Raw genomic sequence first — 17,188 nt, 5'->3', positions numbered from 1 at the left:
TAAACAATCCTCTACTTGTAGACTAGTAAGTCACTGGCATATAAACAGGAAGTGAAAAATATTTTGACTCAAAGACCTCCCAATGGACTAATTATAAAGGGAGAATTACAAAGGGACTTAGAGTATTGGGCTTGGGGTGCCAAGAATGATGGGGGACAGCTGGAAGTATAATAAACAGAGGCAGTATAAAATTGAAGGACCAGGAGATCTAAATCAGCAAATAGAAAAAAAGCAGATTAATAGTAGAGAAAAGTCAATAAAAATGAGAAAAGAAACTCAAGAACAACAAAAAAACCAACCCAATTAATAGACAATTCTTCAAAGACATACCAATGGAGAGATGTTCAACATCACTGGTTGTTTGGGAAATGCAAATCAAAACTATAATGAGTTAACCGTTGACACCCATCAGGTTGACTACTACTAAAAAGACAGAAAGTAAGTGTTGGAAAGAATGTGGAGACTCTGGAACCATGCACGTGGCTGGTGGGAATGTAAAATGGTATGGTACAGCTACTGTGAAAAAACAGTATGGAGGTTCCCCCCAAAACTGTACATAAACAATATGATCCAGCAATCCAGTTCTGGGTATACACCCATTAGAATTAAAAGCAGAGTCTCAGACAAAAGGTTGATATCCAGGATCTATAATGAACTCCTCAAACTCAAAACACACAAAACAGACAATCATATCAAAAAATGGGCAGAAGATATGGACAGACACTTCTCCAATGAAGACATACAAATGGCTATCAGACACATGAAAAAATGTTCATCATCAACAGCCATCAGGGAGATTTAAATTAAAACTACATTGAGATATCACCTTACACCAGTTAGAATGGCCAAAATTAGCAAGACAGGAAACAACATGTGTTGGAGGGGATGTGGAGAAAGGGGAACCCTCTTACACTGTTGGTGGGAATGCAAGCTGGTGCAGCCTCTTTGGAGAACAGTGTGGAGATTCCTCAAGAAATTAAAAATAGAACTTCCCTATGACCCTGCAATTGCACTCCCGGGTATTTAGCCCAAAGATACAGATGTAGTGAAAAGAAGGGCCATCTGTACCCCAATGTTTATAGCAGCAATGGCCACGGTCGCCAAACTGTGGAAAGAATCAAGATGCCCTTCAACAGACGAATGGATAAGGAAGATGTATGTGGTCCATATACACTATGGAGTATTATGCCTCCATCAGAAAGGATGAATACCCAACTTTTGTAGCAACATGGACGGGACTGGAAGAGATTATGCTGGGTGAAATAAGTAAAGCAGAGAGAGTCAATTATCATATGGTTTCACTTATTTGTGGAGCATAACAAATAGCATGGAAGACAAGGGGAAATAGAGAGGAGAAGGGAGTTGGGGGAAATTGGAAGGGGAGGTAAACCATGAGAGACTATGGACTCTGAAAAACAATCTGAGGTTTTTTTTTTTTTTTTTTTTTTAAAGATTTTATTTATTTATTTGACAGAGATCACAAGTAGGCAGAGAGGCAGGCAGAGAGAGAGAAGGAAGCAGGCTCCCCGCTGAGCAGAGAGCCCGATGCGGGACTCGATCCCAGGACCCTGAGATCATGACCTGAGCCGAAGGCAGCAGCTTAACCCACTGAGCCACCCAGGCGCCCCAATCTGAGGGTTTTGAAGAGGCGGGGGGGTGGGAGGTCGGGGTACCAGGTGGTGGGTATTATAGAGGGCATGGATTGCATGGAGCACTGGGTGTGGTGCAAAAACAATGAAATCTGTTATGCTGAAAATAAAAAATAAATTAAAAAATAAATAAATAAATAAAAGCAGAGTCTCAGGGCACCTCAGTGGCTCAGTCAGTTAAGTGCCCAACTCTTGGTTTCTGCTCAGATCATGATCTCAGGGTCCTGAGATCAAGTCCCATGTCAGGCTCCAAGCTCAGCGTGGAGTCTGCTTATCTCTCTCCTTCTGCTCTTCCCCCTGAGCTCTCTCTCTCTAGAATAAAGAAATTAAATCTTATTAGAAAAAAAAAAAAGGAAGCAGAGTCTTAGAAAAATAAGTGTATATCCATGCTCACAATAGCAATATACATAATAACTAAAATGGGGAAACAACCCAAGTGTCAGTCAATGGATGAGCAGATAAACAGAGTGAGATATACACGTACAATAGGATATTATTCAGCTTTAAAAAGAAAAGAAATTCTGACATATGGTACAACATGAATGAACCTTTAAAACATTATGCCAAGTGAAAGAAGTCAGACACAAAAGGACAAATATTGGGGCGCCTGGGTGGCTCAGTGGATTAAGCCACTGCCTTTGGCTCAGGTCATGATCTCAGGGTCCTGGGATCGAGTCCCACATCTGCCTCAGCATCCCTGCTGAGCAGAGAGCCTGCTTCCCCCTCTCTCTCTGCCTGACTCTCTGCCTACTTGTGATCTCTCTCTCTGTCAAATAAATAAATAAAACCTTTGGGAAAAAAAAATATATATATATAACTTTTAAAAAGGACAAATATTGTATGATTCCATCTATAGGAGGTTCTTAGAACAGTCAAACTCATAGAGACTAAAAGTGGAATGATGGTGACAAAATGTGGGGAGGAGATAACAAAGAATTATTGTTTAATGGGCACAGTTTCAGTTTAGGGTGATAAAAATTTCTGCAAACAGACACAGTGTGATGGTTGCACAACAATGTGAGTGAATGCCACTTAACTGTTTACTTAAAAATGGTTTAAATGACAAATTTTCTGTTCTGCACATCATACCACAATTAAAAAATGAGAACATAAAGGCAGAGATATGTCCTAATATTAGTCACTATTAATCTTAAACTGTAGATAATTTATTTTTTTATTTAAATTCAATTAGCCAATATATAGTACATCATTAGTTTCAGATATAGGACTCTATGGTTCATCAGTTGTGTATAACATCTAGTGCTCATCACATCACCTGCCCTCAATTTAGAGGGACAAAATAGATTATGGAAGGTATAATGGCTCAAAGGTAGCCTCCCAAAAGTTGTAGCCATGTCCTAATCCCCAGAACTTCTGAATGTGAACTCATTTGAGGAAAAGAAGGGTCTTTGCAGATGTAATTAAGTCAAGGATCTTGAAAGGAGGATTATCACCCTGGATTATCCATGTGGTCCCTAAAACTAATGACAAGTGTCCTTTTAAGAGAAAGGCAGAGGAAAATATGAGGAGAAGGTTATGTGAAGATGTAGACCGAGATGGAATAATGCAGCTACAATCCAAGGAATGTCAAGGACTGCCAGCAGCCACCAAAAGCTGGAAGAGGCAGAGAATAGAGTCTCCATTAGAGCTTCAGGAGAGACTGCAATCCTGTCAACACCTTGATTTCAGACTTCTGGCCTCCAGAACTGTAAGAGTATAAATTTCTATTGCTTAAAGCTACCAAATTTGTGGTAATTTGTTACGACAGCCCTAAAAATCTATTATGGGGGTAAAAAGATAAAATAAAAAGTAAGGAAGTGGGCCTAATAATCAGAGAAGATGTCATTCAAGCCAAAATTTATCTATGAAAACCAAGTGAAAAAGATGATCTGGGCTTCACCACAAAGCCACAGCAGTGGCCCACGAACACGAGGGCTGAGGGCCAAGTGCTGAAGCCACCCCCCTCCCGCCCCATGCAGGGGAGGGTAGGTGTGAGGTTTGCCTACAGGCTCTTGGCCCAGTGAATGGGGAATTTGGACCAGAATGTCCATAGGGCAGACCGCAGAGAAGGTAGTACCCTGTAATCTTAGGCTCGTAGACAGAGGCTTTCATCCAGGATGTTCCTACAAGTGAATATTAATTCTGTGAATTAATACCCCCACATCCCCTCATCCACCCCCAGACAAACTATTAGGCCCACTTCCTTACTTTTTATCTTTTTACCCTTTTACACTTATTATATACTTGTCTATTGTCCTACATGTTAAATGCCTGTGAGAAATCTCCCAAGAGGCACTGCATGCACACACACTAAGACAGGCCAGGTGTCTACCAAGCCATACAGAGTAGGGACAAGGAGCTGGAAGACATGCGACTATGTTGACTGTGGTATCACTCCACTACCACCTCTACTCAAGCCCAGTCTTCCAGGATTTCTCAACCAAATCTTATCATTAACTGGGCAGGAAGGAGGTTACTGATTCAGTTTTATTTGATAAAAAATGGATAACTCAGTTTTCACTCCTTAGACACGGATATAATGTCCTGTTGGATTAGGAATACATTTGGTTGTGAAAGGAGCAGCACCATGTGATTTGAGATAGGGGAAAGCTACTGTGTGTTTTACTTTTTTAATATGCAGTATAAAGAGTGATTTTTTTTTTCTAATGCCTGTGTTTACTTTGCATGTACTGAAGCATTTATTTCACTTATTAAAATGCATTGTTTCCCCCAAAGGGATGGGGGTGAAAAGGCTAGTTGGAAAAAACAGCAAGGTTAAGGAAAAAGTTCTTCAGGAAAGAAAGATAACATCACTTTCAAAAACACTCATCAAAAATACCTTTTCCATGTTGAAAATATCTACAGGGTTCTTTTCTTCATAAGTAAGTGATGTGAGGATATATAAAGACAGACAGAGATTTTTTTTAGTTTAAAGGAACTCCTAATTTACTCTTAAACAGAGATTGTCAAGCTGTATAGTACTTGAATTTCCAGAAAATTGCCACTTAAATGTCTCCAATCGTCTCAAGTCACATTTGACATAAATCTTCCCAAAATATACAATATATTTCAACATCTTATTTTTAAAAGGCAATAAACATTCATATTATATTGTTCAGAAGTAAAATTCTTAGTCTCATTTTTATTTTCTTTCCTTCAGCTGATGCCAAACAATCCATCACAGTGCTGGCGGTCTCAAACAGTCCTTATTCTGACTCAAACACTTCTGTCCTTATCCCTTCCACCACATCAGGCAATGTGTAATCAAACACAAAAGCTTGTAAAATAAAAGAAAACAGAACAAAAACTGTTTTCAAAAGAATCAGTAGAGGGGACACCAGGGTGGCTCAGTAGGTTAAGCAGTTAAGCAGTTAAGCATCTGCCTTCCACTCAGGTCATGATCCTAGAGTCCTGGGATCAGGTCCCTCATGAGGCTCCTCGCTGAGCAAGGAGCCAGCTTCTCCCTCTGCCTGCCGCTCCCTCTGCTTTTGCTCGTTCTTTCTCTCTCTCTCTCTACCTCTGACAAATAATAAAAAATAAAAATCTTTTTAAAATATATAAATAAAAATACTTGTGATTTCTGTCTGTCAAGTAAATAAATACAATCTTAAAAAAAAAAATATATATATATATATATATATATATATATAAAAGAATCACTACAGTCTTAAGCGCTAAGAAAGAATGTGTCTGGATTTGATGGCAGGGACAGGGATAGATACTTAGAAAAATGATACTATTCACTCGTTTCCTGATTTTTTTTTTTTTTTTGTAATTTTATTTCCTACAGGGCTGAGAAACAGGCAGATCTCCAAAAAAGTGCGTGGCTAACTGACTTCAAAATTATATTTTACATTATATGTTACATATTATATTTAGTTATATTTAACTGACCAAAATTAATTCAATACTTTCATATTTAACCATTTAAAATAAATTGGGTTTTGATAAAACTTGTTTCTTTTAACATTTTGAGCAGACTTATTTCAATTTGTCATTATTCCTTAATCTTTTAGTCATTACTCCTTAATCTATTTTAATCTATTAGCTGTATGTAAATTTATAAGCACATTTTCATCCCTCTCCTGTTCACAAAGCTTTATATGTTTTAATATGTATTTCATGATTGCCTTTTACTAGACAGATAATTATTATTCTCACCACAGCAATGATATAGTTTGCACACACTACAAGTCTCTCTTAAAAAAAAAAAAAGAGAGAGAGAGAAAGAGAAAACTGTAAAAAACTATAAAACTTTTTATCCCTTGCCATCAAACAAATCGAGTGTTTTTAATAGCTCTTTTTATTAGGAAATTCCTCCTTGAATATCTATATTCCAAACACCTCTTACTCTCTCTGAGGAATGATTAAAGAAAGTATCAATCTTTGATAAATGATAAACTAAAACAAATGACTTCAGCCTTAACACTTTTGAAAGACCCATTTTCAATTCACTGCCAAGTTCCAATATAATCACTTTCATTTTCTTTTTTTTTTTTTTAAGATTTCATTTATTTATTTGACAGACAGATCACAAGTAGGCAGAGAGGCAGGCAGAGAGAGAGAGAGAGAGAGAGAGAGAGGAGGAAGCAGGCTCCCTGCTGAGCAGAGAGCCCCATGTGGGGTTCAATCCCAGGACCCTGGGATCATGACCTGAGCCAAAGGCAGAGGCTTTAACCCACTGGGCTTGTCAGTGAAAATCACAATACTAATTTGTAACTATTTAGGCAGGAGCAACCCCATTCTAAATTATTCAAGCCTGATGCATTTCTTCTTGACCCTAATTCTTACTGGTCTAAGAAAAGCATAGGTCTGGAGCAGGCCTGGAGCCTGACCATACAAGAAGGATGGTATATCTTAGAATATGACTAGGAAACTCAGTCTAGGAGTCAGCTTCCTTGTTCTGGGGTTGTTTCTCTTACATACATCTAGAGGGTAGGCATGGCCAGAAGGGCTATAACCTTATGTAACACTAGCCAAAGAAAATTTCAAAAGGATTAGCATGTAAAAAGGCAGGCTAGGGAAGCTGGCCCACCACATCTTAACTTAGCCTTCTCTTCCAGACAGCCATCTATATGCAGTAAATTATATAATACCCTTTACTTTAAAAAACTAGCATTCTTGGGACTGCTGGGGGAGGGCTCAGTCATTGAGCATCTGCCTTGGGCTCAGGTCATGATTCTAGGGTCCTGGGATAGAGGTCCACATCAGGCTCTCCACTCAGCAGGAAGCCTGCCTCTCCCTCTCCCACTGTCCCTGCCATGTGCCCTCTCTCACTGTGTCTCTCTCTGTGAAATAAATAAATAAAATATTTTTTAAAAAATTAAAAAAAAAACTAGCATTCTTTACTTCCATCTGTTACACTGGTCTTTCCATCATTCCTATCTTCATTCCACTGTGACAACTTTGTAAACTATTGGTTATCTCATAAGGTATATTGTTCCCCACCACCACCAAAAAAATGAGTGGAACATAAAATATTCTACCATATTGGGGTGCCTTAGTGGCTTAGTCAATTAAGCATTCGACTTTGATTTCAGCTCAGGTCATGATCTCAGGGTTATGAGCTTGAGCCCTGTACTGGGCTCCACGCTGGGTATGAAGCCTGTTAAGATTCTCTCTCTAGGGCGCCTGGGTGGCTCAGTGGGTTAAGCCTCTGCCTTCAGCTCAGGTCATGATCCCAGGGTCCTGGGATTGAGCCCCGCATCAGGCTCTTTGCTCAGCAGGGAGCCTGCTTCCTCCTCTCTCTCTCTCTCTCTCTCTCTCTCTCTGCCTGACTCTCTGCCTACTTGTGATTTGTTTGTCAAATAAATAAATGAAATCTTTAAAAAAAAAAAAAAAGATTCTCTCTCTATTTCTCTCTCCCTTTGCCCTTTCCCCTTGCCAACTCATGCATACACGTGCTCTCTCTCTAAAAAAAATTTTTTTAAAAATTGTCCATATTTCTTCCAACAGAAAAATTTAGGTTTGTACTTTAATAATTAAAATTATGAGATTAAAATGCCTGCAAATTTTTATTTTGCTAGCCACTCCTTCACTTGCATACAATTGACATATAAACACAAAAGAGATTTCTTTTTTGTCAAGACAAGAAATGGACTAGCACAAGTTCCTAACTCAGTTCTGCCCCTTCCAAGTTGGAAAACATAATTCTTTAAATATCCATTTTATACAATCCACTCATTAAAACAGAGATTGAAATATTTATATCACAGAGTGGTTAAAATAAGAAAATTATTTAACTAAAAAAGAAAACTTCACTATTTCACTCACTAATCAGAGTTTCACCTACTCCCAGCTCATACCTGGGATATACTGTCATACCTTCACTACCACTTCATGGGCTCTTTAACCTCACTGAAAACACTGAGATTCTGAAATCACTGGTCTGGGGGAGGGCTCTGTCACCACAATGTTTTTCAAAGCTTTCCAGGTAACTGCTATGCAGCAAGAAGGAAGACTGCTGTCCAGCTCCCTGATCTTCCATTCCTTATACCCTCTCCTCTCTTTCCAGGCTATACCCCCTTGGTAACCGCCGAACAAGTCTCTCAACAGCATCCTTCAATGCGTTGTAGCCCTGTCATTCGAAGACACTCATTCATTTAAACCTAGTCCTGAGATCAAGGCCAGAATAGTGCACTCCACTGCCAAGCAGGGCTAGAGCAAGGCTAGAGCAAAGAATCGCCCCTGCTGCCAACACAGTCCTCCCTTTAGCCGCGTCCTCAACTCCCTTCTTTTCTCTCTTGGACAGCTCTTTCTTTTATCCTCCCATCTGACCGCCCGCCAAACAAATCTAAGCCTTGCTGAAGCAGTAAATGTAATTAATTTTATTAAAAGTCCACCCTGGAATGTGTATCTTTTTAACGTTCTCTATGATAAAATGAGAAACACACAAAAAGCACACGCCCTGCACACAGAAGAGCAAGGATTATCTCAAGGAAAAGCACCTGTGTGACTGAACAGACAGCTGACCAAGCGCACCTCATTTTTCAAGGAACAGCACTTTCACCTGAAGGAATGACTGGCAGAAAAACTGTAGTTATTCTGACATGGGCATTTGATTGACATTTTCTCAAAAATGAACCACGAGACTCTGCCTTTCCAAGGAACACCATCATATTTGTTGCCAATGATAAAATCTGAGCTTTCAAGTGAAAATTGTATAACATGTCACATGACCTCAAGAGTTTCCCAATACTTGCAGTTCATACTCGACTTTGTATAAAGCAGTTCACAAACATGAGAAAGGAAAAATAATGGTTACATAATTTATTTTTTTATACATTTTTTAAAAGATTTTATTTATTTATTTGACAGAGAGAGACACAGCGAGAGAGGGAACATAAGCAGGGAGAGGAGAGGGAGAAGCAGGCTTCCTGCTGAGCAAAGAGCCCAACGTGGAGCTCCATCCCAGGACCATGAGATTATGACCTGAGCCGAAGGCAGACACTCAACAACTGAACCACACAGGCACCCCTGATAACATAATTTAAACAGCAACTTAAAACTTTACTGTATTTGGAAATGCACAAGGCAACACTTGATAAACTGCCCAAAGAATTGCAGGGCTTAAGAATTGCCTATACACAAGTTGGGAGGAAAGAAAGAAATTTACTTAGGGCCCCTGGATGGCTCAGTCAGGTAAGTGTCTGACTTTTGATTTTGGCTCAGGTTATGATCTCAGGGTTGGGAGATCGAGCCCCACATTGGGCTCTGCGCTCACCACAGACTCAGCAGACTTAAGCTTCTCTCCATCTCCCTCTGTTGCTTCCCCCTCCTGCTCACTAAATAAATAAGTAAATAAAATCTTTAAAAAAGGAATTTACTTAGGTGGTAGCTACCAAGGAAGATTCTATGTAGAAATAATATCTGACCTGAGACTTGAATGGGTAGGATTTAGGCTGGGAGAAAAGAGTGAGATAGAAAGATGCTGCTAGATAGGTAGATAGATAATTGATAGATAGAATTTTTAAGAAAAATACTATCTTCAACTATATTTTTAATTACTTCATACGTGTGAATTTAAACTGTCAAGTGATATTTTAAGATTCTGAAAGTTGGAAACCACATACTACAATTCTTGACTACCTGAGAGACTACCTCAGGGTCAAATTTAATAGGTTGATCTACGTGGTTGGAAAAATAAGATCTAACACAAGGAGAAAGCAGAAGAGTAATAATCTAAGTCCTGGGTTAAATTCTAGCTCTGGCACTTGGCTAGGATGCCTTGGATAATTCAGTTAACCTCACTAATTCAAATTCAAATATACCTAGTTTGAGGATCACCTTAAAATATTATAACTAAAAATACCAAAGCTAAGTAATAATCAGAAAAGAAATAAGAATTTGTGTTGCTGGTTTTATGTTGACCTTAAGCTTTTTCATGTAATTTTGCAAACAAAAAATTCATGCCATTGTTATTTTTCACTTTAGCAAAAATAATTTATATACACAAGGAAGATGATACATATTATACTCAATTGTACGACGTGGAATTCTCCTTGAAGTGGCAGGCAGATTTTTAAATATTTTCAGTAGAGTACATCATTACTTGTATTATTGAAATTCAATCCACAACAGCATTATCAGAAATCATTGCAATTTATTCTTCTTCGGATGTTCCAAAATACTGCATTCTCCTTCCTCCCATCTATTTACTTCACACATTTCTCCAGTCACCCTAACACCATCTTCTGTTCTACACACACACACACACACACACACACCCCCTCGCTCACTCGCTTGCTTGCTCTCCTCTCTGCATTCTCTTTTCTTCTTGAGGTGGCTCTAGCCACTAGAGGGCAATAAGTTCACAAAGACAGACGTCCTTATCTATGATGAATTGAGATTCACGTACTACGAAACCTAAAAACCGTATCATCACAAACTCTGAAGAGGCTGTTAGACTTGAATATGTAAGGTACACACTTCAAACTCAAAAACACCATCCTGGAAAAAGGAGTTCGTAGAAGTGTATGACAGTGTTCAAAATACAAATCTGATTTTCTCACTAAGCACCAACTAAAGAAATAGGAATAATTTGCCTACTGGGATGTACCAATGTTAGAAGTCAGGCTTTTTAAAATATTAGCTTCGGATGAAAGAAGAAAAAAAGGAAAACAAAAACACAGAAAGGTAGAATTTACAAAGTGGGTAGAAAAGTGAGAATCGATTTTTTTTTTTTTTAGAATTGATTTTTTTTTCCAAGGCCTCCACAGCCACACTGAGAAAACGATGGACAAACTGAAGAATACAGTGACTTTACCAATCCTTTCCTCTATTGAAAAGCAAGGGGAAATTTTACCGGTATATTTTGGGGGGAGAAAAACAGTGACTGTAAAGAGAAATAGAGCCTTCGCTTCTTTTTTCATAATTGAGGATGTGGGAGGAAAAAAGTTAACATCACTAACCTCTGACAGATAATTTTATTATTTTTTTGCACAGAACCTAAGTTCAAATCAACTTATTTAATTTACTTTATTTATTTACACTGACATTACAAAACTGCAACTTATATAACATCAACGTTTTTAGAAAACCATCATTTTCTTACCCTCATGGGATGAATATCAGCATAAGGAGGTTTTCCTTCAGCCATTTCTATAGACGTAATGCCAAGGGACCAGATGTCAGCCACACAGTTGTAGCCTATTTCTTGAATTACCTCAGGAGCCATCCAAAACGGAGTTCCTATCACAGTATTGCGTTTTGCCATTGTATCCTGCAAAAACATTACACTGACATAAATAATACTACAAAAACACTAAGGGACTCTGTTTTCCAACATATTCATTAAACTGTATAGTGAAATCCTCAAACAGTACAGATTATATAAAATATTGACTATTTTCCTACAACCCAACTGATGACATATTTCAGAATTCTGAATTCCGTAAAAAGCAAGAGCTCACAAGTAACTTATCTCCACTATCTTCATTAAAGATAGTCATTAAAAATAGTACTGTAACAATAAAAGCTACATAAATGGGTCAAGGTAGCTTCCTTTTTTAAACACTTAAGCATTTCAATAACATTTTTTCATATTCATTTAATGTCTCTTAAATTGTAAATAAAAATAATAAATAATACGAAATAATGTCTCCTTCTCTCCAAGAACAATGTAGTTACATATTTCTTCCTATCCCCTCCTCCAAAAGGTTATCAACATTCAGTCACAAACCTGGACATATAGCCCACAAGTGGGTCCAAAATTATTACACTTACTGTTAACTGACCAGCCACTCCGAAATCAGCCAATTTTGCATGTCCTTCTGTATTCAGGAGAATATTTCCAGCTTTTATATCTCTGTGTATTTTTCGCATAAAGTGCAAATATTCTAGTCCTTTCAGAGTAGATTTAAGAATAGTTGCAATTTCATCCTCTGTTAACTGGAAAGAAATAGTTTTAAAACTAGATTGAAAAACCATGCTAGATAAACTCTTACAAAAGGCTCTTGTAGCAAACATTTCTTTCTAATGACCACTAAACCTCTAGGAAAAGACTAAAAAGATAACAAACTGAGAACTTCTTTTTTCTCACAAATATTATGCGTCACTCTTATGACACATTTTACTGATTAAAAAAAATTTTTCAGTATTAAACTTCTTTCTTTAAAATTATCAATGTCATTCCTAAAGCACATAACCCATCCCAAGAATCAAAACAACCCCCCAAAATCACTATTTCCCACATCTTCTGATGCTGAGGTAACATCACAGCTATCTGTCCTGAAAGTAAATTCAGACATCCTTCCCTGAGATTTCACTAATTCTTGATGAAAATGAAATTCAAAAGTTTTACACAAAGGAAAGGAAACAAGGGTGGCTTGCCAAGAGTCTCCTGCATGAAGCGATTATGCCCATACCACTTCTCCTCTTCTGGCCAGGTCATCCTAACCTACCCAAATCCTGGATTGCTGGCCCTGAGAATGAAAACTCAAAAATGAAAATTCCAGAGAAAGACTAGGAAAATGGAAACACAAACAAAGGTTGTCAGGGGAAGGAAAAGGGAGAGGAGGGAGAAAAGCAGCCAAAGTAAGAAGAAGGAAAGGAAACATTCTTAGTAGCTATGGAAATAGAGCCACTGTTATCTGTGCCAGCCCTTGTGCTAATCATTTTGCATGCATTATCTCATTTATCCTGAAGACAACCCTACAAGCGAGATACCATTATTACCACCATCTGTCAAATGAGAAAGTTACTGCACAGAGGTTTAGTAAATTCCTCTGGTCACACACAAGATGGGACCAAGATGTGAATTCTGTTTTCTTATAATCTATGCTTTTAACCACTATTCTATACTGCCTCTCTTGACAAACCTTGTTCAAGTGCCATCTATGAAAGCCTCTATTTTTATTGAAAGCACCCTCTTAGCTTTTAAATATACCCAAGTGATATTAGAAGTTCCTAACAATACATCTACTTTTGCTCTAAGGACCACAAGCAAATATAACCCTAAGATAAGCTGATGGAAGGGCAAAGTTCTTCTGTAAGAGAAGGAGGAAGAAAGAAAAAGAAGAAGAAGACGAAGAAGAAGAAGAAGAAGAAAGTAAGTTCAAATACCCAACAACGGGATAACAGAAAGATACAGTGTAAATTAAAAATAAAAAAAAAAAAATATATATATATATATACTACAAAGCTGCAGTAATCAAAATAGTAAAACAATATGGTACTAGTGTAAAAATAGACACATGTATCAATGGAACAGAACACAAAGCTCAGCAATAAACCTAAATGTTTATGGTCAATTAATCTACAACCAAGAACTTAGGAATACACAATGGGAAAGAGACAGTGTTTTCAACAAATGGTGCTAGAAAAACTGGACAGTTATATGCAAAAGAATGAAATTGAACCACTTTCTTATACCATATATAAAAATAAACTCAAAATGGATTAAAGACCTAAATGTGAGACCTGAAACCATAAAATTACTGGAAGAAAACTCAGGCAGTAACTTCTTTGACATCAGCCATAGAAACATTTTCCTAAATCTGTCTCCTCTGGCAAGGGAAACAAAAGCAAAACTCAGCTATTGGGACACATCAAAATAAAAAGGTTTTACATGGAAAAGGAGCCATCAAAAAAACAAAAAGGCAAACTACTGATGGGAAAATATATTTGCAAAAGATATCTCCAATAAGGGGTTAATATCCAAAATATATAAAGAACTTATACAACTCAACACACACACACACACAAAACCCCCAAATAATCCAATTAAAAATGGGCAGAGCAGCTCAATAGATATTTTTCCGAAGACATACAGATGGCTAACAGACATATGAAAAGATGTTCAACATCACTCATCATCAGGGAAATGCAAATTAAACCACAATGAGATTATCACTTTATACCTGTCAGAATGGCTAAATCAAAAACACAAGATACAACAAGCATTGGCCTGATGTGAAGTAAAAGGAACCCTCATATACTGTTGGTGGGAATGCAAACTGGTACAGCCACTGTGAAAAACAGTATGACAGGTCTTTGAAAAAATTAAAAATAGAATTATCATAGGATACAGTAACTCCAATCCTGCATATTTACCCAAAGAGAATGAAAACACTAATTCAAAAAGATATATGCACCCCTATGTTTATTGCAGCATCAAGTGTCCATTCATCTACACATTCTCCCTCTCTTTCTCTCTCTCTCTCTCTCTCTCTCTCTCTCACACACACACACACACACACAGAGGAATATTATTCAGCCATTAAAAAAAAAAAAAGAATGAAATCCTGTCAACGGCAACAACATGGATGGACTTAAAGGGCATAATGCTAAGTAAAATAAGTCAGAGAAAGACAAATACCATTATGAGTTTACTCATGTCTGGAATTTAAGAAACAAATGAACTCAAGCAAAGAAAAAAAGAGACAAATGAAACAGACTCTTAAATATAGAGAACAAACTGGTGGTTGTCAGAAGGGAGCTGGGTAGGGATCAGTGAAATAGGTAAAGGGGATTAACAGTACACTTATCTTGATCACTGAGAAATGCAGAGAATTGTTGAATCATCATATTGCATACCTGAAATTAATACAACACTATGATAATTACACTTGAATAATTATTCATATATACTTAAACACACGCACATATATAAAGACTATGAAGGGGCATGTGGGTGGCACAGGTGAGTGTCCAAGTCTTGGTTTCGACTCAGGTTGTGATCTCATGATTGTGAGATCAAGCCCAGTGTTAGGCTCTGTACTCAGCGTGTAGTGTCCTTAAGACTCACTCTCCCTCTTCTTCTGCCCCTGCCAACCCCAACATGTGTCTCTGTCTCTAAAATAAATAAATAAATCTTTTTTAAAAAAGAAAAAACCAAAAAACTGCTTTAAGACTGTAGAGTGTGAAAGTGATTACTGGAAGACGTTTGTTTCAACTGCCACAATGCCACAGTGGCTCAAGTCTCATTAAGAAACAACATTGGGATGGGGCGCCTTGGTGGCTCAGTTGGTTAAGCCTCTGCCTTTGGCTTGGGTCATGATCTCAGGGTCCTGGGATCGAGCCCCACATCGGGCTCTCTGATCGGTGGGGAGCCTGCTTCCTCCCCCTTCTCTCTGCCTGCCTCTCTGCCTGCTTGTGATCTCTGTCCGTCAAATAAATAAATAAAATCTTTTTTTTTAAAAGAAAAGAAAGAAAGAAAAGAAAAAAGAAATAACATTGGGGAGGGGTGCCTGGATGGCTCAGTGGGTTAAAGCCTCTGTCTTCAGCTCAGGTCATGGTCTCAGGGTCCTGGGATCGAGCCCTGCATCGGGCTCTCTGCTCCACGGGAGCCTGCTTCCTCCTCTCTCTCTGCCCACCTCTCCACCTACTTGTGATCTCTGCCTGTCAAATGAATGAATAAAATCTTTTAAAAAAAAAATGGGGGGGGGGGAAGAAACAACATTGGGACAACTGCACATTCACATGCCAAAAAATGAAGGTGAATCCCTACCTCACACCATCATGCTCCCTCTCCCTCTGTCTCTCTCTCAAATATGTAAGTAAACTCCCCCCAAAAATGATGAATGGATAAATAATATATGGTATAAACGTACAGCGGAATACTATTCAGCCATAAAAAAGAATAAAGCACTGACACATGCTACAATGTGGATGGACTTCGAAAACATAAGTAAAAGAAGCCAGAACAAAAGCACACATTTATATGAAATATTCACAATAGATAAATCCTTTGAGAAAGAAAGCAGACTGGTGGTTTCCAGGGGCTGAAGCAGGATGGGGAAAATAAGGTACAACTAACTGCTTAATCAGTTTGGGGTGATGAAAATATTTTGAAATTAGACAAAGGTGGTGATTATATATGGTGAATACACCCGGACCACTGAATTTTCACTTTAAAATGGCTAATTTTATGTTATGTGAATTTCATCTCCATTTAAAAAAAAACAACCCTAACCATGTTAAAATTCCTAAACAAATTGGAAGATGGTTTATATTTACATGTAACCTTAATATATTTTGTCATAAATGTATTGTACATGTTTATTTGTACTTGAATAATGTGCTGGCTTTGGATAAGTCTGCTTTCTTTATAAAAGAAAGAAGGGGAGGGGAAGGTGGAGGGGAAGAGAGGGGAGGGGAAAGAAGGAAGTTAAAAAGGAAGAAAGAAGGAGTAAGGGAAAAAAGAAACAAACTAACAACCCGGACCTCCTTCCCCGAACCTCTTAGGTGCCAACTTCCCTTAATCCTTTCCAAATTAAAAGACCCTAAGATCTGACTTACCTGATAAATCTACTCTAGTACAAGATCCCTGATCCAGAATGCCTTTTATTCATTCAATAAATATTTATCAAGCATCAACTACATGGCAGGAATTATACCAGTTGCTGGGGATACGACAGTGAATAAAACGAGAAGTGTACTTTCCCTCATGGAGCATATACTCTACAAAGAAGGGATAACTTGATGACAATGTAATAGAAAATAGGGCAAGGCAAGAAAACATAATGACTGCTATCAGGACAATAAAACAGAAAGCTACTGACCAAGAATGAAAAACCATCAAAGAAGGACTGACAGCCATTTTTGCTGGAGTCTTAAATGACACGAGAGAGCTAACCATGTAATTGGCTATCTTGGAACATGACATTCTACACAAAGGAAACAAGATTTAAAAAAAAAAAAAAAAGATTCAGAAAAAAGCCTCTCATATTTGAGTTCAAGAAAGAAAGCTCATAGTGAGTCAGGAAAACACTAGTTCCAGATGAGATCTGGGAGACACATGGGAGCCGGATCACACAGGGCTTGACACCATGGGTAAGGAGCCGGAATTATCTGAAAATTCTAGTCCTATGAGGAACTTGTTCTCTGCCTTAGACCAGATAGTCTGACTTGATGGTCCATAGGAAGAAGACACTATGTTCTAAAGTTGCACTGCCCAATACAGTAGCTCCCGAGCATGTGAAACAGAGCTAGCCCAAAATGAGTTATGTTATAAATCCAAAATATACACCGAAGTTCAAAACTTAGTACTAAGAAGAGAAGATAAAGTACCTCATTAATAATTTTTGAACTGATTATAC

The 17,188-nt window shown here is 38.0% G+C and overlaps 1 protein-coding gene across 1 annotated transcript in view; it reads right to left on the bottom strand.

Moving 5' to 3' along the window:
* The window catches only part of STK3 (serine/threonine kinase 3), a 283,945-nt gene that overhangs the window by 183,485 nt on the left and 83,272 nt on the right, over nucleotides 1-17,188 (bottom strand). The window contains exons 5-6 of the mRNA XM_044245221.1: nucleotides 11,874-12,038; nucleotides 11,203-11,370 (exon numbers count right to left, since the gene is read on the bottom strand). Of these exons, the coding sequence (XP_044101156.1) occupies nucleotides 11,203-11,370; nucleotides 11,874-12,038 (333 nt within the window). The remainder of the gene's footprint in view (nucleotides 1-11,202; nucleotides 11,371-11,873; nucleotides 12,039-17,188) is intronic.

Source organism: Neovison vison, chromosome 4 (assembly GCF_020171115.1).
Source record: "Neovison vison isolate M4711 chromosome 4, ASM_NN_V1, whole genome shotgun sequence".
Classification (NCBI taxonomy): Eukaryota; Metazoa; Chordata; class Mammalia; order Carnivora; family Mustelidae; genus Neogale; species Neogale vison.
This window is presented reverse-complemented; position numbering and strand designations above follow the sequence as displayed.